General features: G+C 51.6%; 1 protein-coding gene across 1 annotated transcript; it reads left to right on the top strand.

Annotated features, from left to right (window-relative positions):
• The first annotated feature begins 735 nt into the window (after positions 1-735).
• On the top strand, positions 736-21,877 carry Slc26a9 (solute carrier family 26 member 9). The gene is made up of 20 exons (XM_005329493.4): positions 736-877; positions 3,517-3,656; positions 3,749-3,859; positions 4,462-4,637; positions 6,124-6,288; positions 6,837-6,989; positions 7,359-7,441; positions 8,191-8,338; positions 8,581-8,694; positions 8,858-8,935; positions 9,484-9,579; positions 11,176-11,282; positions 12,024-12,093; positions 12,225-12,317; positions 12,697-12,807; positions 13,521-13,802; positions 14,795-14,849; positions 15,967-16,112; positions 17,785-17,856; positions 19,427-21,877. The coding sequence occupies exons 1-20, from the start codon at positions 753-755 to the stop codon at positions 19,472-19,474; spliced, it is 2,373 nt and encodes a 790-aa protein (XP_005329550.1). The 5' UTR covers positions 736-752; the 3' UTR covers positions 19,475-21,877.
• Positions 21,878-23,190: the final 1,313 nt, after the last annotated feature.

Raw genomic sequence — 23,190 nt, 5'->3', positions numbered from 1 at the left:
AAGGGCCCTAGCACCAGGCTCTGCCCAACTCAGCTCCTGGATCAACAGTGAGGTTGCGCAAAGCAGAGGAGGAGGGACACCAGTCCTCGAGGGTGGGGGGAGAGGCTGGGCCCAGGAAGTTGTGGGAGAGGCTACCGGCAGCGGAACCATCCTGATTTCCCCGGACACACCATTTTCCCTCTGGGGAAACCTGTTGGTGAAGTCCTGGATGTCTCATTTGAGAAGGGTCCTCCTGAAATCACCCCAGCCATTCCTCTGCCTCCGGGAAGGCTGTTCTCTCTATTTGTCCCAAGTGGACTGATTGAGTGGCATGACCCTTCTCCAGGGAACTGAGACCTGGGGACAGGGTGGTAGTTTGTAGGGGCTCTAAGAGGGTCCAGAGGATCAATCCACTGAATCCAGCTGTGACTTCTACCTCTGTGCTTCCACCTCCCCTGTGCCTGGTGCTCGGCGGGGGTGACGGTGATGTCACAGGTGTGGAGTGCCAGCCACGTGCTGGGCGCCAAGCAAAACAGCCAGGGCAAGTGTGTGTATCATCAGTGCCTGAGAAGGAAGGCCACCAAAAGAAGGGAGTCTGGCGGGAAGGCGACAGTGGGAAGGGAGGCACCTTGCTGGATGGGGGCGGGGAGGACCAGAATAAAACGCCCCTGCAGCAAGAACAGACAAGAGAGAAGGCCCTGGCTGCCGCTGGGGAGGGATGCCCCCTCACTCTCCTCTACTTGCTTCTCCCAAAGCTTGTAAATGCCCCAGACATGAGCCAGCCCAGGCCCCGCTACGTGGTAGACAGAACCGCATATTCTCTCACCCTCTTCGATGATGAGTTTGAGAAAAAGGACCGGCCATACCCAGTGGGAGAGAAACTTCGCAATGCCTTCAGGTAATGTGGCCCAGAGCCTGTCTCCTCTTTCCTCTGCTCCTTGCCCAAATCCTTCCTGAGCCAGGGCATGGCTCCTGCACTAGGATTCCTAAGACAGAAGGTAGGGGAGATCTGGAAGGGGGGGTTCTGAATCCTGAACTTTAGAGCCTACAAGCTTATCTGTCCTGAGACCCCCTCTCTGCAAAGAGGATAAGGAGAAGGAGCAAGAGCCATTCCGTTTCAGAAGGGTTTTAGAGCATCCCTGACTCCCTGCCTAGGGCCTCCCCATCATCTCAGTCCATTTGGGTCTTCACATGAGCTTAAGATGCACATGCTAGGATAGGGAGAGGAAGGGAGCGCAGAACCCCCCCACTCCATGACGTTTGTCAAAAAACGCCTGAAGCTACCATATCCCATCCCCTTTCTCCTTTTTTCCTCCTTGACATTCCTTTCTGTACCTGGTCCAGAGAATTCCTAAAGGAGGCCCTAAATTCCTGGGCTCTCCTGAAGGGGACCTACCAGGGTACGGTGCCACCAGCCTCAGGCTCTTTCAGCGCCCAGATAACTCCAACTATGGGCCTTGCCTCAAAGAAAGAAGACACCCAGGCCATGCATACCCATGCTCCGGGAGCTGGGGCCACAGCTGCACTCTCCCCGTTCCTAGACTCCTGGCAGGCCTCGCGCAGGCCTGGCTGTGGGCTGGCTTACGCTCCCTCGTTCCCCTGGGAGAAACAGCTGATTCAGTTACCTGGATTGAGGTCACTGGCGGCGGCTAAAGTGGAGATGCAGGTGGAACTGGTTCAGGCTGAGGGAATCACCCACTTGAGTTTTTACTAAAAGCCCCAGCCCAACCCTGCTTCCCTTGGGAGGCTCCATCTCTGCCTAGTTACAGTCAAAGCCATGGGTGCCCAGGGTTTGGGCACCACCATACCCGCAGCTGTGTTCCTCAGACTTAAGGGCTTCGCCAGTCTTTGAGCCCAAAGCAACCCCAAATTTGGGTTGCTCTGATGCTGAAGGAATAAGGAGGGTCTGCTTTTTTCCTAAAAGATAGGATGGTGAAAACTCTAAAAAGAGCCAGGGAACTCTCCATTCCCATGGGGCTGGCCTGGGAGCCTTGGACAGTTCCTGGCACAGAGAAGATGCTCCATAAATATGTGACTGATGAATGAATGAACGAATGAATGAATGTCTAGAACGCTAATCAGTCTCTCCACTAATGAGGCATCTACAGATATTTTTGATCTTGCTTCCAGCTCTTTTCAGACCTCAGATTTACCCACATAGGACAGGGTTGCAAGAAGATCGGGCAGGCACTGGCCCTCCAATACCCTATTATTCTTTACCCAGCCAGGTGTCTGCTTGGGAGTCCAGTTTCCTCTACCACAAGCCAACACCCTGCAGAGCCCCTACAGAAGGACCCCCTGATCCTCTCCTAGGATCAGACTTTAGAGATGCATGAAGTTATTTTCCCCTTTCAACTCCCTTTCCACCATCCCAGGGAGGAGGGAGGCACCTGTGAGCCCCAGAGAAGACTGGACAGTCAGAGGCGGACGGCAATGCCATTCCACAGTGTCAGTTGGGACAGAAAAATCTGCCTAGACTTTTCTGGACACAAAGCATTGTCTGTGTTGGTTTCAGTCTTGGGTGACATCCAGGGGACCCAGTGTCAGGGAAACTATGATTGAGCAAGAGTAAAGAGCAGGAATTGGTGGCGGGCAGGAAAAGAAGCCTAATCAGAGCAGGCCAGTGAGTCACCAGATGGGCCCTGAGTATTTGAGTTCCCTTAACTGGGAGAAGAAAAGAAAATGCCCCCCACCCCCTTCCAGTCATCAATCCTCCGGCTGTCGCCCTTGAATTTGTAAGCCCTTGTTCCTGCCGCTCCGGAGTCACCATGAAAGGACCTCAAGGTGCTCAACAAACAGGGAAGGGATCAACTCTCCCTAGCCTGTGTTGGCCAAGGAACAGCTCTCCCATTCTTCTCCCTCCACCCATCCAAAAACCAGGGGGAACTCCAGCTCTCGAGCATGGCACAGAAAGGTCAGCGAGTCAGCTGCAGTGCACCCCACAGGGACAACAGAGCCTTCCTTTTGGAGGGAAGTTTAAGAAAAAAGAGCAACAGATAGCCCCCACTCAGACCCCCTGTCAAAACTGGCTCATCCATTTAACTATTTACTTTCTATCCAACAAATAGTTCACAAGCACACCTCTGTAACATTCAAAGTGTATGAGGGGGAACAAGAGAGGACAGACCTCTCTCCATCACGGGGTCTGCTGAGTTGAGACAGAGGAAAGGCAAGAATTAAGTCACAGGGTGCACCCAGAGCTGCAGGAGCCCGGATGAGGGCAGTCAGGCCTAGGCTCAGTCACTCAGGCCTAGAGAAAAGCCATCTGAGCCAGGTTGGACCTGACGTCTCAGAAGCCTGAGCCACCCTAAAATTCATACCTTGAAGCCAAGCCTTGCAGATGTCCCAGGTGAGCAGTCAGCAGTGAGAAGCCCTCCAGCCCAGGGTGCATTGACAAGCTCTCCAGAGAAAGTTTCTGCCTTCTCCGAATCCTCCGCGTGGTCTGTGGATGCTCAGTTTCCTGAGATCCAAGTGAATTGTGAATTAATAAATGAGATGAATTATCATCCCTCTCCAACCTACCCTTCTTCCCTGTAGCTGTTCCTCAGCCAAGATTAAAGCCGTGGTGTTTGGGTTGCTGCCGGTGCTCTCCTGGATCCCCAAGTACAAGATCAAGGACTATATCATCCCCGACCTGCTGGGCGGACTCAGTGGGGGATGCATCCAGGTGCCACAAGGTGAGGGGTCCCCTTAGTCAGTCCTGGCCTGCTGCTCCCACCTCTTCTTCTCTCTAGTGCTCCTGAGCTTTGGATCTCCTTGTCCCCTGCAGGCATGGCATTTGCTCTGCTGGCCAACCTTCCTGCAGTCAACGGCCTCTACTCCTCCTTCTTCCCTCTCCTGACCTACTTCTTCCTGGGGGGTGTGCACCAGATGGTGCCAGGTAAGGTCTCTCTTCTTTCGATAGGCAAGATGACCTGGACCTAAAGGATGGGTGGCATGGCCTGGGGAGATGGGTTCCATCGCATTCTCCTGGTGTTGGTACTGATTGATCCTGGAGGGACCATCATTGTATCAGTCCCAGGTTCTCAGTGACCTTGGAGAAACCACTGAGCTCAGTCAGCATGACCTGTTCTATCTCCCTCCCTGGAAGGAGTGGATAACTAGACAAAATAAGATAAGGCCTACACTACACAGGCTAAACAGGTGTGAGAAATCACTGTCCAGGGGCCAGAGTGGTCTCAGCAGGCCACTAAAGGGACATTTGGAGTTCTCTAATGCTAAGTGAGCTAGAGAAAAGGGGCCTGTCCACCAGGGCTGGTCTCTGATTCTGGTTCTGGTAAATGGTGGCCTCTTATGTCAATGAGATGCTGTTAGGTAAAAGCATAGGTGGTTGGAGAGTGCAGAGGGTGACTGGACGTCAGTGGCATTGTCATGCTGGAGAGGAGGGTGGAGGTGCAGGGATCCATCTCCCCGGGGATCAGGATCCTTTCCATGGGTGTGCTCCAAACCTCTCATTTTTGCTGGCTGGGTGGGGCACCACAGGTACCTTTGCCGTTATCAGCATCCTGGTGGGTAACATCTGTCTGCAGCTGGCCCCAGAGTCGAAATTCCGAGTCTTCAACAATGCCACCAATGAGAGCTATGTGGACACGGCAGCCATGGAGACAGAGAGGCTGCATGTGTCGGCCACACTCGCCTGCCTGACCGCCATCATCCAGGTAAGGTGGACAAGCCCCAAGCCCTGCTAGGGTTCCCCCCTGGGAAAAAACCAGGCTGCTCCGCCCCTGCCCCAGAGCCCTTGATACGATGATAGTTCTGATTTAGGGCTCTGTCTTCTCCATCTTCTCCATCCCAGAGCAAAAAATACCTTAAAAATTCAGAGTATCTTTTCACCTGTGCCCATGTCAGGACCATTCCGACGACCAGCAATGGCGCCTGATGAATCCGCCCTGAGCTTTAAAACTGCCAAAAAAAAAAAAAGACTCACAGCCTTTCTCCACTGCCCCTTGGAGAAACTCAGCTCCCTGCCAGCATTCCTCACGCCCCTTTGCCCCACGCCAAGGCAGCAGGTGCACAATGTAAACCGAGCTTCTCCCAAGAAGTGCAAAGGATTCCCCAGGGCTTGGGGAGGGAAGCTCAGCCTGAGAATGCAAGAGCAAGAAGCAGCCCCGAGAGCACCCCTCATCCGTTCATTTATTCATTCACTTAGCGTTTTTTGGTTGGTTCATGTGCCAAGAACTGAGCACTGAGGATACAAAGATATATAAAAAAGAGGCTCAGTTCTCAGGTGCTCCCAGCCCAGCCGAGGAAGTAGCCATGTCAACCAATAAATGAAGGTGAGACAAGCAACCCCCAGAGCTCTGTACAAATGGCTGCAGGGACACAGAAGAGAGAGTCAAGGAAAATCTCAAAAGGGAGGTGACATTTGAACTCAGCTTGAAGGATGACTAGAAGCTCTCCCATGACTGAAGGATCAAGCATAGAAGGATGCGGGGGCTGGGGGGCAGCACCCCAAAGCAAAGGCCTCAGAAAGGGAGTCTGACCAGAAATCAGCAAGGAGTGTGATGTGACCAGAGGGTAGAAGGCCAGAGAATAGGCCAGAAAGGTATCAGGGGCCAGACAGTGAAGTCAGTCTGTCCCCTAAGCAGTGGCTTTGGATCCAATGGGCAGTTTATAAGAATCGCTGGGTTTTTTTTTTCTGGCTGGAAGGTGGATTAGAACCAAGGGAGGGACCTGTTGGGAGTCTCTGCAGAGGCCCAGGCAGGAGTCACAGGGGCCTAGACCAAGGTCGTGGCCATGGAGAGGGAGATGGGGGTGGACATTGTGCCAGGAGCATCAGCAGAGCTTGGTGACAGATGGGATGTGGGAGGTGAGGGAGGGTGACTCCACTTTCTGGCTTGGGCAATCAGGTGTGTGATGGTATCATACTGAGAGAGGAAGCGCCCAGAAGGACCAAGTTTATTTTGCAGATGAGGAAGTCAAAGCCAGAGGAGTGATGTGACAAAGGCCCGATAAAGAACCAAAGGTCTGGTGGCGGCCACATAGGGCACAGTGAAGGGCAGGAGGAAGCCACAGAGGACCCTTTTCCCTAGAGCCACTGTGTCCCAGCACGGTGGGAGCTCCAAGCCTGGGTTTGTGCTGGTCAGGTGGCAGGGGTGGTTGACCCATCGTGGTCTCTCCCGCCACCTCCTTTCTTCCCCTCAGATGGGCCTGGGCTTCATGCAGTTCGGCTTTGTGGCCATCTACCTGTCCGAGTCCTTCATCCGGGGCTTCATGACGGCTGCTGGCCTACAGATTCTGATCTCCGTGCTCAAGTACATTTTTGGATTGACCATTCCTTCCTACGCAGGCCCGGGGTCCATCGTCTTTGTGAGTCTGGGGAGGCATCCTGCCAATGGGGCAGACCTCAAGCAGATGCATGAGCAGAGGATACTGTTGAAGGAAGTTGTGAGCTGCTCATTCTGAGATGTTCTCAAGCAAGGGCTGGCTGAGCCATTGTTCAGAGGATTCTGCGGGTCTTCCCACCATGGAAGGAGGGAGTTGAACCCATGCCCTCGAGAGCTTCCTGAGATTCTCTGTGGTTTATTCCTGCAGAAAAAGAAATGTACTTTCCATTGGTTCTCCACCCCCCATTGCAGTGCCCCAACCTGTCCCTGCTTGGGAAGACCTTCCTTAAGTCTAATCTTCATCCCTCCTTAAGTTTGAACTCTTCTAGAGGAAAAGAAAGCATGAGTTCCCCACATGTCCTTTGGGAGAGGATAGTGGGAGATGGCAATGTTCATGACCAGGGTCTGTGTTCTGCCTTTGCTCACCTCCATAAGCACTCAGGGCATCTCTCCCTTGAGTCAGGCATCCAGGAGCGGGATAGTATGGGGTCGAGGGGTGGGAGCCTGTGAGCCTCATGCTCTCTCCCCTAGACCTTCATTGACATTTGCAAAAACCTCCCCCACACCAACATCGCCTCGCTCATCTTCGCCCTCATCAGCGGAGCCTTCCTGGTGCTGGTGAAGGAGCTCAACGCTCGCTACATGCACAAGATCCGCTTCCCCATTCCTTCGGAGATGATTGTGGTAAGACCTTGCCCCAGGCTGGGATGTTGGGAGGACCGGGATGGAGGGGCTGTGAGAAGAGATAGGGCCAAGGGAACCCCTCCCTGTCCCTCACCCCATCCCTCCACTGACAGCCAGGGGACAGAAGGTTACATGGAACCCATTCCATGCCCCGGGAGTGGGACTTCCTATTCCCACTTCCCCTTCCTACTCCTACTTCCTGCTCCTTCAGTGGGTGTGTCCGCCCCCTCCACCTACCCCCATCCAAAGGAGGCAGGAGAGTGTGATTTGGTGCCTCCAAAGAAAAGAGAGACTAGGGAGAGACCCCTGCCCTGGCCCCAGCAGAGAGCCAATCCTCATCCTTATTCCGCAAATTCTTGGGATTTGCAGGTGGTGGTGGCAACAGCTATTTCCGGGAGCTATAAGATGCCCAGAAAGTATCACATGCAGATTGTGGGAGAGATCCAAAGTGGGTGAGTCCAGGTGATCCAGAAGCCTGGGCCCCCCCCGCCCCCCACCCGGGATCCGATAGAGACGAGATGATCTCTGTGACAGTCCATTAGAAACAGTATGACACTGATGACACTGGTCACTGGAGAACGTTTACTATTACTTATTATCAAGAAGAGCCGCGCAACCAGACAAGGCTGACCGCTTTATGGAACATGGGTCTTCACAGGAACCCTCCCCTGCAAGTCTCATACTATCAGTGCTGTTCAGCAGAGCCTCTCCTGCTGGCCCTCTGCCTTGCTCTTGGCCCTGTTTATCCATGCACAACGGTGACCAATAGGATCAACCAGATTTGTTAGGCATCCATGGTGTGCCAAGCACCATGCTGGGCCCCAGGAGGCCAGGGGCAGAGCCTGTCCTACTGAGCAGAAGAAGGCATGCGAGGGACATCCTCAAGCACTGGGGGTCCGTGAGTCCATAAACTAGGGGAATGCAAGAGTTCAGAATCTGGACACAAACAGACAAGGCCCTACCACTGACCAGCTCTGTGATGAGGAGGTTCTCGAAGCCTGGCTGCCTCCTTTGTGAAACAGAAGTGATGGTGCACGGCCCCCGCCCCCGGCTGCAGTGATTGAGACTGGCAGCGATGAGTTAGGAAGAGATGCCCCTGGTGCACAGCAGGGGGCCCTGGCTGGCCCCTGAGGGCTGAGGAAGGACTCCCTTCCCTCTCCTCACACTCCTGGGCCTTGCCTTCTTTATGACTCCTGGGCAGGTTCCCCGCTCCAGTGTCACCCGTGGTTTCGCAGTGGAAGGACATGATAGGCACAGCCTTCTCCTTGGCCATCGTGGGCTACGTCATCAACCTGGCTATGGGCCGGACCCTGGCCAGCAAGCATGGCTATGACGTGGATTCCAATCAGGTAGCTTTGGCTGCCCTCAGCAGGGCTGGTGGGATGGGCCAACAGAGACCTGCAAGAGATATGGGGGCCCTTTGAGCTAAGGGCTTGGGGAGACTCTGATCCCAAAAGGCTGATCTCTTCTTGACTGGTAGTGTGTGACTTCATGACACCAGGGTCACTTGCAAGTCATAGACCCAAGATCTAGATGCACACTGACTATTTTGGGTCGCTGCCCTCCCACCAACTCTGCCCCCTTCCTATAGGAGATGATCGCCCTGGGCTGCAGCAATTTCTTTGGTTCCTTCTTTAAAATCCATGTCATTTGCTGCGCGCTCTCTGTCACTCTGGCTGTGGATGGAGCTGGTGGAAAATCCCAGGTGAGCCCTGTACTGGGGTGGGGGGGTGAAACAGAACCCAGCCCCACCTTCCCAGCCCCATCCTCTCCCTACTCAGTCTCCACTCCACCAAAGACATCTCTGGGAAAAACTAAGGGCAAGACTTCCACAGCATCCCCCTGTTCCCAACTCTTTCTCCGAATAGGTGGCAAGCTTGTGCGTGTCTCTGGTGGTGATGATCACCATGCTGGTCCTGGGGTCCTACCTGTACCCTCTCCCCAAGGTAAGAGCCAGCTAAGGAGCAGAAGACAGCAAGAGACTCCAAGCACCAATGATTCCTAGGAGTTGGGTAGATCTTAGATTATGAAGCACTGTCATTGTCAAACTTAGTCTCAATCACAACCTGTAAGATAGACACGCAGGTTTTATTCTCTCCATTTTACGGAGGAGGGAGACTGAGCCTGAGAGAGTCTACCTGGAGAGACAGCTCGTGGTACAGGACTGTTCCCAAACTCCAGCCTTCTGATTTTTAGGGTATAGCCCCAGGCACTTTGTGTACTTCCTAGGTGCCAGGCCCTGGCACTGCCCGGCTAGCAGGGCTTAAGCAAGAGCCATTTGAGGATAAGTGGAGAGACAAGGACAGAGATGGGGCCAGGTGAATTCCATGGCTCTAGCAACTGCACTTTCCAAGCCTAAGATTGAGAGGAGAGGTTTGGGGTTCTGCCAGGAGAAGTGCTCTAGAACTCCAACTCTATACTGCCAGTCTCAGGGTCAGGTGTGCAGGAAGAAGGGAGTACCCAGGTGACATGGAGCCACATTCTGCCTCTCCAGGCCGTGCTGGGAGCCCTGATAGCTGTCAACCTCAAGACTTCCCTCAAGCAACTCACCGACCCCTACTACCTGTGGAGGAAGAGCAAGCTGGATTGCGTAGGTAGTGGGCAGCTCGGGGCACCTGTCCAGGACCTTCCCCTCCTCCAACCCACAGCCCCAGCTTATCTTTGAGCCCTCCGGTCTGCTGTTCCCTGAGAAGTTAAACATCCAGGCTTTGGAGAAAGGCATCCTATGTTTAAACCCTACCTCAGTCATTCCCTAGCTCTCTGGTCAATAGCAAGTTCCTTAACCTCTCTGACTCTCATCTTCTTCATCTGTGAAATGGGTATTTTATACTCTCCAACCCTTAGATTGCTTATGAGGAAGAAACGAGGTCATATGAGTAAATTGCACACTGCCCGAGTTGTATTTGTGCTCAATCAAACTTAGTTACTCTTATTTTTATAATTTATAGTTCAAAATAGCACAAGAAAATCACCTTGTAAGAAAGTTTGGAACATAAAGCCAGAGGATCAGGGTCTTGAGCAAGTTACTAGATTTCTTTGGGCTTCTGTTTCCTCATCTGTAAATGAGGGTGATAGTTATGTCTGCGTCAGACACTGGTTCTGTGGATTAGGTGAGATCACAGTGGGAAAGCACCAAGTAACCACAAACAATCTGTGGCATGACTTATTATCTTGATTAGTCACGCACGCCAAGTGCGTCTCCCACTGGGCAATAGTAATGCAGGCTCCCAGGTACCGATGACATTGCATTAGCTGCATTTGAGCCAGGGAGAGGATTTGCTAACCTCCTTCAAAGATGACAAAATCAAGGCTCAAAGTGGCTAAGTAAACCATCAAAGGCTCCAGAGGAGGCAAGGGGCTGAGTGGATGGGAACCCCAGGTCTTGAATTCTAGCCCCCTGGGCTGTGTTGTCTCCAGTAAGAGAAGCTCATCCACTCAGTGCAGGGAAGGAAACCCTCAAAGCCAGAGCACAGAGTGGGCTATCTGATGGGGAATGATGGGGCTGGGAAGAAAAATTATGCCCCAATTCCCAGCCCAAGAATCTACTTTTCCTCATCCCAACATGCAATTGCCTCTTATGTACACATAGTGCTGTGGTTCCACTTGACCTTCACCACAATTCTCTATGGGAATCCGGGAAGATGGATTCTTTTTAGAGAAATTTGGGGATCCCTAAAGGCCCCTGGCCCCAGGCTATTGGTGCAGGTCCAAGCACCTGATATATTGATCACCCATTGATCCCAAGACTGGGACCACAAGACTGTGGATTAGGAAACCACAGCTCACACAGCTGAGAACCAAACGCTGAACCCAAGATGCACAAACTTATTATATACATGCTGTCTCCCTCTGGATGCTGGGGCTTCTATTTTTTAAATAGGCAAGAGATTGAGGATGTAGCTCAGTAGTAAAGCCCTTGCCTATTGGCACGAGTCTCTGGGTTCAATCCCCAGCACTACCAAAAAAGAAAGAGAAAATGATCTGGCAGCCAGCCAGACTCAACATAAGGGAAGCAGGTAAATCTAACCAAAGTACAAACACATAAATCACTGCAAACCTGCAATCAAAAGGGAAGGATGGGTCTGAGGTTGTGCTGACAGTGAACAAACTTGGCTAATCCAGGAAGACTTCCTGAAAGAGGCAGTTTTTCTCCCCAGGCCTGCTTTTGACATCTCTCTCCTCACAGTGTGTCTGGGTGGTGAGCTTCCTCTCCTCCTTCTTCCTGAGCCTGCCCTACGGTGTGGCAGTGGGTGTCGCCTTCTCCGTCCTAGTTGTCGTCTTCCAGACTCAGTTGTAAGTAACAGCCTCCTGACTCCCAGGCACAGCAGCGGGTTGCTGGGCCAGCCTGTTAGGGGCTCCCACACCAAGGCCTGGCTCAGCCCGCTGCACCTGACACCTTTTGGCCCAGGCACTGGAGATGCTGCCAGGGCCGGAGGACGTGTGACCCAACCAAGACTGCAGGCACAGGATGGGCTGTCTGACTTCTCATACCTTAAAACCCCCAGAAGAAGCCAGCCTGGTCTTGGCGGGCTGGGGGTACAGAGAAAGTAGAGAAAGAGCTGGTGGGTGAGACCCAACACCCTTCCAGAAGCACAGCCAGTCCCCAAGACCTAAGGGGACCCACCCAGGAGAGCACCAGGGCAGAGCACAGGGCCATGCTCTTCCTATAAAGGGATTGTCCTATTGAGTAGGACAGGCCCTGGGCACAGAGAGAGGATCTGGCCAGGGCAGCGAGGGTGCTGAATGTTGGAGAAACCCTGCCTTCTCTTCTTAAGAACTCAGAACCAGGAAGTGATGACTTCAGGGCCACCTAACCTGGTCATTTTGTGAAATCTCACCCTTTCTCTCCCCTGAGCTGCGTCAAGGGCCTGCCTGACATCCCCACCAGGCATGTGTCTCCAGTGCAGAATGACTGGCAGAGACAAGCCCAGGGATGAGGACAGGACCCTGTTCCAACATTGCCCCACCTGGGCTCCACCCCCAGCATCCTTCCAGGCCCACCATAGCATTGTCTGCCATCTTTCTTTTTTCTAGTCGAAATGGCTACGCGCTGGCCCAGGTCATGGACACTGACATTTATGTGAATCCCAAGACCTACAATCGGGTAGGTAATCCAAGCTGATGACCTCACTCTTTGGCCTTGCCCCCATCCCAAGCAGAGGTGTTTAAAAATAGAAAGAAAAAAAACAACAGTCAAGACATTTCTGCAACCTGAGCTCAGTCTCCTTCTCACAGGTTCAGGAAATTGAGGGGATTAAGATCGTCACTTACTGCTCCCCCCTCTACTTTGCCAACTCAGAGATCTTCAGGCAAAAGGTTGTCGCCAAGGTAAGCCTCAGTCCTTGGTGACCAGGAGGGCTGAAGAAAGAGTGACCAGAAAACGAAAGTAGAAAAGGGCTGGGAGCAAAGGGCAGACCACCCCAGCAAAGGTGGAGGTCAAGATTGTTGCTGGAACCCGGTGTGGTGGTGCACACCTATAATCAGAGCTAGCTGGGAGGCTGAGGCGGGAGGATCACAAGTTCAAGGCCAACCACCACCAATTTAGTGAGTCCTTGTCTTAAAATGAAACAAAAAGGACCAGGGATAGAGCTCACTGGGAGAGCACTTGCCTAGCCTGTGTGTGCCCTGGGTTCCATCCTTAATTCTACATAAAAAATAATTTAAAAAAAGAAAGAAAGAAAGATTCTTGTTGAATCTCTCCTTACAGACAGGAATGGATCCCCAGAAAGTATTGCTAGCCAAGCAAAAATACCTCAGGAAGCAGGAGAAGAGAATGATGCCCACACAACACAGGAAGTCCCTCTTCATGAAAACCAAGGTGAGGGCTGGGGATATGGCTCAGTTGGTGGAGTGCTTGCCTTGCATGCATCTAAGCCCTGAGTTCAATCCCCAGCACCACAAAAAAAAAAAAAAAAAAAAAACCAAGGTGAGCAGAGGCCAGGAGCAGCCCAGCCACCATGCCGACCTTGGCTCTGGTAACCCACCGAGAGGCAAAGACAGGAAGTCTGTGAGCACTGCCCGCTGGCCGCCAGGCAATCTTCTTTGGTGATGGGCTGCCAGCTCCTAGGGAAGACACTGAACTCCCATGTTCTGGCCAAGATAGGACACTGTCTGGGGACCCATGAGCAACCCCAGATGATGGAGAGCTTCCATGGATTTCTTGGGGTGCCCAGACAACCCAGAGTACCATGCCAGGGTGGGAGGCATGGAGGAGCAGGCAGACGTGGGCAAATGCCTAAGAGCTCTGCTCTCCCTACAGAGCCTTCCTCCTGAGCAGAGTGAACCGAGGTTTCAGGGCCTCCTCTGGAGGGGTCCTGGACTCTCTCCCTGGATTGGGGGAGACCAGGCTTGCAGGCCCTGCCTCAGGAAGGGGCTCTGGGAGCGGACTCTCCAGTGGGGTTCCCTGGGCCTTATTCACAGCACCAAACTGAGCTATTCACTTCCACCTCATGCTCCTCACCCTGCTGCGGCCATAGCTACGTCTGACTTGGTTCCTTGGTCCCTACCTCTGACCCCCACCCCACCCCCCAGACTGTCTCCCTGCAGGAGCTTCAGCAGGACTTTGAAAACGCCTCCCCCACAGACCCCAACAACAACCAGACCCCAGCCAATGGCGCCAGCATATCCTACATCACCTTCAGCCCTGACACCTCCTCAGCAGCCCCATGTGAGCCATCAGCCTCTGCTGGGTCCCCCAGTGAGCCCAGTGACACCCTGGCCAGTGTCCCGCCCTTTGTCACCTTCCACACCCTCATCCTAGACATGAGTGGAGTCAGCTTTGTGGACTTGATGGGCATCAAAGCCCTGGGCAAGGTGAGGCCCCCAGGGAGAGGGTGCATGGCCCCCGCTCCTGCTCCCCACACCCCCTTAACCTGGAGCCCTCATTTCAACCAGCTGAAGGAGACTCAAGGCCCCTAGGGATCCCTCCTTTCCCCAGACATGACCAGGACAGGATTCTCTCTGCTGAGCCGGCACACGATAGTAAATCTCTTGAGTTTCTGGTCTCCCTGTGCCACCCCACACCAACAGACACCAGGCCTCTGAGGCCTCTGGGATCCCACCCCAGGGCTCTCTGAGTAGAGTCTAGCTTGGCTCGAGTTCACAGTCTGCTGGCCCTTCCTACCCTCACTGGCCAACCTAGGAGAGAAGAAAAGTAACACCTTGTCCCCAACCCTTGGGTCACACAGGCAACCAAGGGACCCTGAGTGAATGTACCCATCTGATGACTTCTCAGTGGCCACCCCTGATGTCAGGGAGTCAGCAAACCTCAGGGTGGATCAGAAGGAGGCAGCACAGGGGTACAGAGGGGCACAGAGATCATGTGGGCCAATGTCACCAGCAGCCAGGAGATGTGAAGGCCCCTGCCCTCCTCGGGCCTCAGCCTGCCTCCTGGGCCCTGAACCTGCTTCCCAGGCCTGGCTACAGCCCTAGTCTCTCTCTTCAGTCCTCCCCTGTGGCTTCTGCCTAAAGCCACAAAGCCCGGGAAAGAGGTGGAGCCGGGAATCCAAGTTACGAAAAGAAAAGATCTGGCCCCATAAGAAGGCCACCGTGACTTTAAGTGCCCGGCACATTGGCAAAGCCCCATTTCCGCCGGGCTTTCTAGAGGAGGCTTCAGCCAACACTCCAGAGAGAAGTGGTGTGCTCGGCTGCTATTTTTGTCTTTGGCTGCCAGGGCTCCCTGGGTTGCTTATTTGTTTGGCCTTCCCTCTGAAGTAGGTTTTGTGAGTCACTTTGGAGACCCACTCAGAACATTCCTTTCCTTCTGCCCCCACTCTCTGTTCCCAACGCCTTCCCCACACGTCTAGCTGAGCTCCACCTATGGGAAGATCGGAGTCAAGGTCTTCTTGGTGAACATCCATGGTAAGAAATCCATGGGGACGTGTAGGGCACCCTGGTGTGTGTGGGGGGACAGATTGGTGGGGCACTGAATAAGAGCACCCCAACATTCCCCTGAACTGCTGACTGCTCATAAGGGATCCAGTCACAAGTCATAACAGATGGTCAGATTATGAGAGTATCAGAGGAGTCTCCATGGCCAACTGGGAGAGTTGAGAAGGGACAACCAGGACTCTCATCTGCCCTGTCACTAATTTGCAATGTATCCTGAACCAAGTTGCTTTCTCTGTCTAGGTATCCATTTTCACCCATGTAAATTAGAGGGCTGATTAATGAACTTGAGGATCCTATTCCAAGCAGAAAGTCCATGAATCTAAAGAAGCGTAAAGCACACACATGCCCTAACTACCTAGGGAACAGACAGATGCACACTCAAAATCTTATATGCATGCAGCCCCCAAGGACCGGGCCATGGAGCAAGGGATGCTCACAGCGTTAGCACATATGCCCAACAAAGGGATGTGGAAATGCAGCCAGTGCATACACACAGGAAGATGTGAAGGGTGCGTGCGTGCACCACACACACACACACACACACACACACACACACACACACAGCTTCCTGCAGAGGGTCAGATCCCAGCCAGCAGAGCTGCATGTCCTAGGCTCTGCAGAGACTCGACTTATGAAGAGAATCTACAATGGTAATAAGCTGCTCGGATGGGGTCTAGAGTTAGACTCAGTGGATTCTTCCCACCCTTACTGGACACTCCATCCTAGAATTTGGTAAGAGTAAGAGCTGAACCACACATGGGAAAGGTCTAGGTGAACAGGAGGAAGATGAGCCTTCAGGAGAGAATTGGCAGCAACTTCCCCATGAACATGCTAGTCTTTCCTCTCAAATTACCACAAAGTACCGACTCCCTCAATCAAACTGCTTCCTTATGCCCTGGGTTGAAGGTTCAGCATCCTCAAGCCCATGTTGCCCTCTGCTGTCCAGAACTGATATGGCAGTGCCAATGTCATGCTACCCGCACCTCCGCCCACATGCGCTAAGAACATGAACCTTGGGTGTCTCTGTTCCTCCTTCCTCTTCCCCAAAGGCTGTTATCTCTCTGAAGGTCATCTTGCTTCCTTCCAGCCCAGGTGTACAAAGACATCAGCCATGGAGGTGTCTTTGAAGATGGGTGTCTAGAACGCAACCACATCTTCCCCAGCATACATGATGCAGTCCTCTTTGCCCAAGCAAATGCCAGAGAAGTAGCTCCAGGTCACAGCTTCCAAGGGGTAAGGTCCCTGCAGCTGGAAAATCCTAGGGCACTAAAATAGCAGAACCAAAGGGCATTAGAAAAGCCCAGCCTGCTAGCTGGATAGCATGTATAGAAGGCTGAGGCAGGAGGATCACAAGTTTCAAGGCCAGCTTTGACCTTGTTTCAAAATAAAAAGGGCTGGGGATGTGTCATGGCTCAAGGGTTAAACACTTCTGGGTTCAACCACCAGTACAAAATAGATATAGATATAGATATAGATCAAACAAACATAACAGGCATTAGAAAGAATGCAGGAGAAGGTTTGAGTTCCAACACCAATTATGCCATTTTAACTTTTCTGAATCTCAATTTTCTTATCTGTAGAATAGGCACCATCAACTACTATTACCTACTTCACAGCGTTTTTCTTTTGGTTTTGAGTTAGGATTAGATGATAATTATCACTTTTCTATCACTCAAAAACTATTTGTACCTTGTAAAAAAAAAAAGGCCCTTTGTTAATATTAATTTCCCTACAGCACCCATAGTACACACTGCCCTGTCATCGGCATTGCTCCCGCCTCCTCCTTCACCCTTTCTAAAAGGGCCTTTGGGCAGGAGAGGGGAGCGGGGAGTCTGCCTGGTTTGATTTTGCAGCACTTGGAGATTTCAGGCTTCCGATGGATGAGGAGGCTGGGACCAAGCCTCTGGTTTAATTTCCTAGTTCCATAAGTAATATGCAAATGAGATGCAAATAACACTGTCGGGGATTCTAGGAAGCTGAGGAATCAGGAAAAGTCCACTTCACTGGGGCCCTTGCCCCCGTCTCCCCAGCCACCCCTCCCTCACCACCAGTCCCTTCCCAGCTCAGGCCCTGCCCTGGGCCTTCCCAGATTGTTTGTTCCCCTGGCCTCTGCTTAAACCTCCTCTGCCCTCTGTGGACTTTCCTGGCCCTAGAGCAACGATTTGCTCTTTGCCTTAAGAGATGGGGAGGGTGAAGCCATCTGTTCCAAGTGCTGAAAGACTGTCCTGGGAAACCCAGGGCCTTGGCTCCAGCCCTCCATGCTCAGAGGGAAGCTCTAGGGGAACAGCAGGCCCTCCTGCTTCATGAACCCCATCCACCGAGCCCACTGGGAGACAGGGATGAATCCTCAGCATTTGTTATTGTACCAATAATGACCAGTTATTACGGTTTATATATATACATTTATACTTTATTATTTATATATTTATAAATAATTTATATATAATATATATTTGTCTATTATAGAGTACATTTGTATATATAAATCTCTCTCTCTCACACACACACACACACACACACACACACACTCCTCTTCAATGGCATGGTGAGGGAAAAAGCATCAAAGTGAGTCTGATTATCCTACATTTACAGATTTCCAGAGACCGGAAAGGAATCCCCCAAGGTCAGGTGATGGCCCATCACCTTGTAAGCTAAGGAAACCTTCCCTCCCTCTAAAGGTCCGCAAAGGAGAATAGGCCCTTTGCACAGCTGCCTGGCGTCAGAGAGACCATAGCTGGGCTGTATTTTGTGAGGCAGATGAGGCAAGTGAAAGGAGGAGCAGGAGGACAAATTATGTGGGAAACATGGCGCCCACAGGGGTCTGCCATGCGTCCTCCTTGCCACCATGTGCCCCCTTTGTCCTTCTGTCACTGAGCTCATTCTGCACTGGCTTCCCTCCCTCTAGGCTCCAGGGGCCACTGAGCTCTCCTTGTATGATTCAGAGGAGGACGGCCCCAGCTACTGGGACTTAGAACAGGTGAGCAGAGGGAAGAGGGGAAGGGAAGGGAGGGAGAGGGTCTCTCCTACAATACAGGGTGTTCCCAGGACTCTCTGGTGTCTGGCCAGAGCAGTCACCTTGAAACCAAGTTTCACCCTCCTCTTTCTTTTAATAGCAGATCTTAATTCTTCTCACTCCCTGAAAGGCATCCTGGGGGTAGGGAGAGTTGCCAGGCCAAGTCCTAGAGAACTGATATCTATTCTTACCTCTACTGTGTTCTGGAGAAAGCCTCCCATCACACTGTGATCTGGAGAAAGTCTCGTAACACCACGAGGTCCCGCTATCATCTAAAATAAGGGAAATATGAATAATACTTGTCCCCCACAAGATTGGCAGTAGCGGGGCAGTAAGAGGGAGTCATTTGTTCTTTCACTAATTCAAAGGTTTATTTATGGAGTGCCTACTACTTGTCTTATGCAGTGGCAGGGTGGGCATCTAGCCGTGAACAAAACAAAGACCCCTGCTCTTGCCAGGCACTGCTGCACATGTCTGCCGCACACTCCTGCACGGTTCGGGAGGCTGAGGCAGGAGGATCGCAAGTTCAAAGCCAGCCTCAGCAACTTAGTGAGGCCCTAAGCAACTCAGCAAGACCTTGTCTCTAGATAAAATATAAAAAAGAGCTGAGGATGTGGTTCAGTGGTTAAGTACCCCTGGGTTCAATCCCTGGTACCAAAAAAAAAAAAAAATGTTCTTAGAAAATTCTATTCTGGTAGAGTTGAATGGATTCTGGGGATACAAATGCATTATTATTACAAGTGAACAGGCCTTAAGAACTGAAAGCTATGCAGAAATGAGAGGCACTGTCCCCTCACCCCAGGACCCATGAGAATTAGTACTACTCCAAAACCCTGAACCAAAAGAAATCAGATGACTAAGTCTAGAGAAATCTGGCTTTAGACCTATGAAGAATAACATCTCTTTTTGTGCCTCTTCCCACTCTTTGGGGATTTGAGTTCCATGGTCCTCTGACTACATCTCTGAGAGTGCTGACGGCAGGTGGGAGACACTGGAAAACAGAGCTGGAGCCACAGAGATTTGGCAGGCTGGTTTCTATGCCCCCTTGGAATCTCCAGCACATTCCAGAAACCCTGTATAAGACTGAAATAGCTTATCAAAGGAGGCAGCACTTCACAGCTTTACCATCTGTACGACGCTACAGATAGCGTCCCCCGGTTTCAACCCTCATTCTCCTTAATGGAGAAAATGAAATTTAAAAAAACAAGGAAGGGACCAGTGGAAGGTCACCCAGCACACCAGAGGCCATTTAGAATTCAGTTCTGGCATTTCTTCCTGCCACTGCTGTACCCCAGTTCACCTCCTGGCTAACCCCGCCTCTGCCCTGTTCTCTCTCTCTCTCTCTCTCTCTCTCTCTCTCTCTCTCTCTCTCTCTCTCTCTCTCTCTCACACACACACACACACACACACACACACACACTCGCTCACTCACTTAACTAGAGGTCCACACGGTCACCTCTTGGTCGCAGTCGCCCTGACCCCACAGGTCTAACGCTTTCCCTTGCTCTTCCCCATCCTTCCTGTGGCCCCTCAGGAGATGTTTGGGAGCATGTTTCATGCAGAGACCCTGACTGCCCTGTGAGGGCCCCGCTGGTTCCCACGCGACCTCCAGAGCACCTGGCACCTGGAACTCCACAGAGGATAAGCCCAGGACCACAGGAATTGACAGGAGAGGAAGTGTGTCCTCCAGGACTCTGGTTCCGCTTTCCCCTCTTCCTCCTCCTCTCTCCATTTCCCTCCTTCCCCTCCCTCCTTCTCTGCCTCCCTAGAAAGAACCATCTCAAACCCTGTTCCTCCAAGGGACAGACAGAGTCTAGTGAATCCACCTGTCACCCCCTCCCTGGCCCTCAGACCCTGTCCAGCAATGAGCAAGCCACAAGCTCACTCATCTCACCCACCCATGGCAGCCAACGGACACCTTGACTTCCAAGAATGAGCCAAGAAGAGGACAAGTACCACTGTGCAGACCTGGTGTGGAAGCTTCATGAATGGCTCTATGACTGCATGGCTGGGTATAGAGGGGATCTGGCTGTCCCAGGACACAGGGATGAACCTGGTTAGAACGCTGAGCCTTATCTCCTTCAGCTGCCCCACTCTGTGCCTGGCAGCTCTGCACCCAGAGACATGCACTTTTCAGAACCTAGGAGCTCTCTCTTTGGGTGACTCTGTCCCTTCTTCATCCTGAGGCTGCCCAGATGACCACTGTGTTCAGCACTGCAGATTCTACCCATGCAGTGGCCTGGGCCTTCAGACCACTAACGCAACCTCCTCAGGGGTACCCCCTCAAAGGACTGCTTTGATCTCCTGAAACATCAACCCACCTCCCAGGGATTGTTCCCTTCCACTTGAGGCTGAGTAACAACCCCAAAGAAGAGAAGGTAGCAGGCAGAATCCTCTGATAACTCAGCAACAGATATCAATTATTCTGCACAAAAGCTTTTGGGAATCCCTCTTGGTACTGGAGACTTGGAAGGGGAGGGTGTGCTAATGCTAACCCAGAGCAAACTGGTCGATTCTGAGCCCTAACAGTCCCCCGGACCTCAGGGCCTATCAGGGAAGTGCCTCCCCTCAGGAAAACTGCCTGGTCTTTCTTCACTTGGCAAAGAGCCCATGTTTTAACTCTCCCTTATCAGCTTGTAGCCCAGAGCCATAATGGAGACAAGAGGGAGGAAGTCCCCAGGAATCAAGTGCATCCCCTAGCTGGGTGCAGGTGCAGAGAAGGGCGGATCCAGATTGAGTCTTCCACTGCAGGGAGTCCTAACACCCTCTAGGACAGATGAAAATCAGGGTCAAGATCTCTATGCCTATGGAGGTAACTAGAGGACCCCACTGGTGACTTGAAAACAAACAGGTTTCATGTGTTAGTGTTTTGTAAAAATTCCATGAAAGTGCACAAAGAAATCTTCTGGATTCTCCTGTTTTGTTTTTTGGTTTTGGGGGGTTTTTTTCAAGTTTTTTTTCCAGTTTAATGATCCCCCACCCCAACAGGTTGGGCTGGCCCAGCCTGGGAAAAACATCCCAACGCCTAACTTCAGCCTGACCTGTGTGTCTTTGTATTGAGAGAGCTCGTCAGCTAGCAAGTCTTCTGAGAGTTAAAGGAGAGGGTGCTGGGGAAAAGCCAGCACATTCTTGGCCATGGGCATTGCTTCTCTGTGAATTCATTATGCCATCTGGCTGCCAATGGAACTCAAAACTTGGAAGGCGGAAGACAATGTTATCTGGGATTCATCGTGCCCAGCACTCGAAGTGCCAAATTCCAGGAGGACAAGAACCTTAGCCAATGACAACTCACCCTCCCCTACTCCACCTCCTTCCAAGTCCAGCTTGGGCCCAGGAGGTGGGGGAAGGTCACAGAGTCTCGGGACAGACCTAGTCAGAGTCCCCTTTTGTCTAGATCCCCTGGGGACTTGATGAAATGACCATTAACCCTCCAGGCCAGCCCCAGAGCTGAAGGGGATTGCTGACTCACAGCTTCCTGGAGTAGGGACTCCAGGAGGGATCTGCGACATGCCCAGGACAAAAAGTACTCTGGAGCCCATGGTGGAGGTGTGATTGGAAACACACTGGACCAGGAAAAACACTGAAGAAAACCTCAGTGTTGAGATATTTTGGAAAGAACACAAATGTTGAATAGACGCAAAAGGTGGGGGGGGGTAGCAATATAATCCAGAATTATCCAGAATTTCAAAACTTTGAATGTTCTGATACTTTAGTTGAGATTTTATGGTTTTGTTTTGTTTGGGGTTGTTTATTTGTTTGTTTGTTTGTTTGTTTGTTTTAACAGTAATGGTTTCACACTAGGCAAGTGCTGCTCTACCACTGAGCTACATCCCCCGTCCTTGTTCTTGCTGATACTGACCTGTGACACATCATTCCCAGGAGGACTGGGAACTTATCTCTTGAGATATTTGTATAATTTATTTAATTTAAATGTCATTTTCCTTTTGTTCATTTTGGTAATAAAGTGGTTTTGAAATATGAAAAATGCACATATTCCGGTGGTTTTACAGAGAGGCAAACAAGTCACCTTCAAGGTCAGCTGGAAGGATGTACTTGGCTTTGCACTATCCTGAGAAGAAGCAACAGAGATTTCCTTCTGAGTCTCCTCGATCCTCTCCACATTCTGGTGTTCACTCCTGGGAATACATTTTCATGACCAAACAAAGAGCAGGCAGAGACTAGGGAGAGAAGACTGGGTGGAGGGATTTGCCTCCCCAGGATCAGATCTGAGGGTCAACTCTGTGTTTTACTACTACTAAGGAAATTGAAACCCCATCAGCCCCACTGTGAACCCTGCATTTACCAATTCTTCTACGTTCATGAGAAGCCTATGATGGGTCAGTAACATCAAAACTCATCAGAGCCTTGAGGATCTTCAGTTTGGGGGAGTATACAATCGAACCCTGCCTTTTTCCTCTCCCGATTGACAGCTATTGCAAGGAGAGCAGGGCTCTGGACTCAAGGCTACAATTTTGATTACTGACAGTAGGAAAGGGAAGGAAATGAGAGGATTCAGAAAAATAAAGAGCAAAGGCATGGAGGGGAAGAAATAAGATGAGATAGAAAGAGATGAAAGACCAGAGAAGAGACACAGTAAAGAAGGAAGGGAGATGAAGGGTCAGGAGGATAGAGAGATGTGGGAATGAAGAGATGGAGAGAACCAAAAGAAGAAGAAAAAGGTGGAGAAGGAGGGAGATATGTTCCAGAGGCAGAGACGCCAATGTGTTTCAAAATGGTATTCATCCCAGATAAACTAATCTTGCTGTATCCTTTGTCCTGCTGTTCAGCTGGACTGTGGGATTTGGGTAAGTGAGCGATTAGCATCTCTTCCATTTGAGTTTTAGGTTTTTTCTAGTGATGCCATCTTAGCCTGGAAGCATCCTCTGAGACCAAACCCCTGTGCACAGGCTACTTAAGAGTGATTCCAGGGAGAAAGAGTGACAGGTAGGAGGAGTGAAACAGGAACAAAGGCAAAGCCAACACAAGCAAGAATCACAGAGGTAGCCATTGCCAAGGGCAACCACCTTTCCAGGGCCCTATGAGATGCATCTGCAAACTGTCTGGTGAAACATTTAACCATCAATCCTCTTCCATCAGTCAAGGGTAGCCCATGTGGACAGTTGCCATGGTGTCCCTGCTGGGGCATGGGGGAAGCCCCCTGGGCAGGAAGGAAGAAGTATGATATGGGTCCAGGGAGGGGCTAGGAGGGAAAGCTGCTCAGAACTGTTACCCTAACAGGTTTAGGAGGAGGGGACACACAAGAGTCATTTAAATCAGATGCTTCTTTTTTTTTTTTTT

Source organism: Ictidomys tridecemlineatus, chromosome 10 (genome assembly GCF_052094955.1).
Source record: "Ictidomys tridecemlineatus isolate mIctTri1 chromosome 10, mIctTri1.hap1, whole genome shotgun sequence".
Lineage (NCBI taxonomy): Eukaryota > Metazoa > Chordata > Mammalia > Rodentia > Sciuridae > Ictidomys > Ictidomys tridecemlineatus.
This window is presented reverse-complemented; position numbering and strand designations above follow the sequence as displayed.

What these genes read in the sequence shown, in the direction of transcription:
- Slc26a9 (XM_005329493.4), top strand. Translation starts at nt 753, where the DNA reads ATGAGCCAGCCCAGGCCCCGCTACGTGGTAGACAGAACCGCATATTCT. An exon ending in TTCCTTCGGAGATGATTGTG is followed by an intron (nt 6,990 to 7,358) that starts GTAAGACCTTGC and finishes TGGGATTTGCAG; the next exon opens with GTGGTGGTGGCAACAGCTAT. An exon ending in ATGACGTGGATTCCAATCAG is followed by an intron (nt 8,339 to 8,580) that starts GTAGCTTTGGCT and finishes CCCTTCCTATAG; the next exon opens with GAGATGATCGCCCTGGGCTG.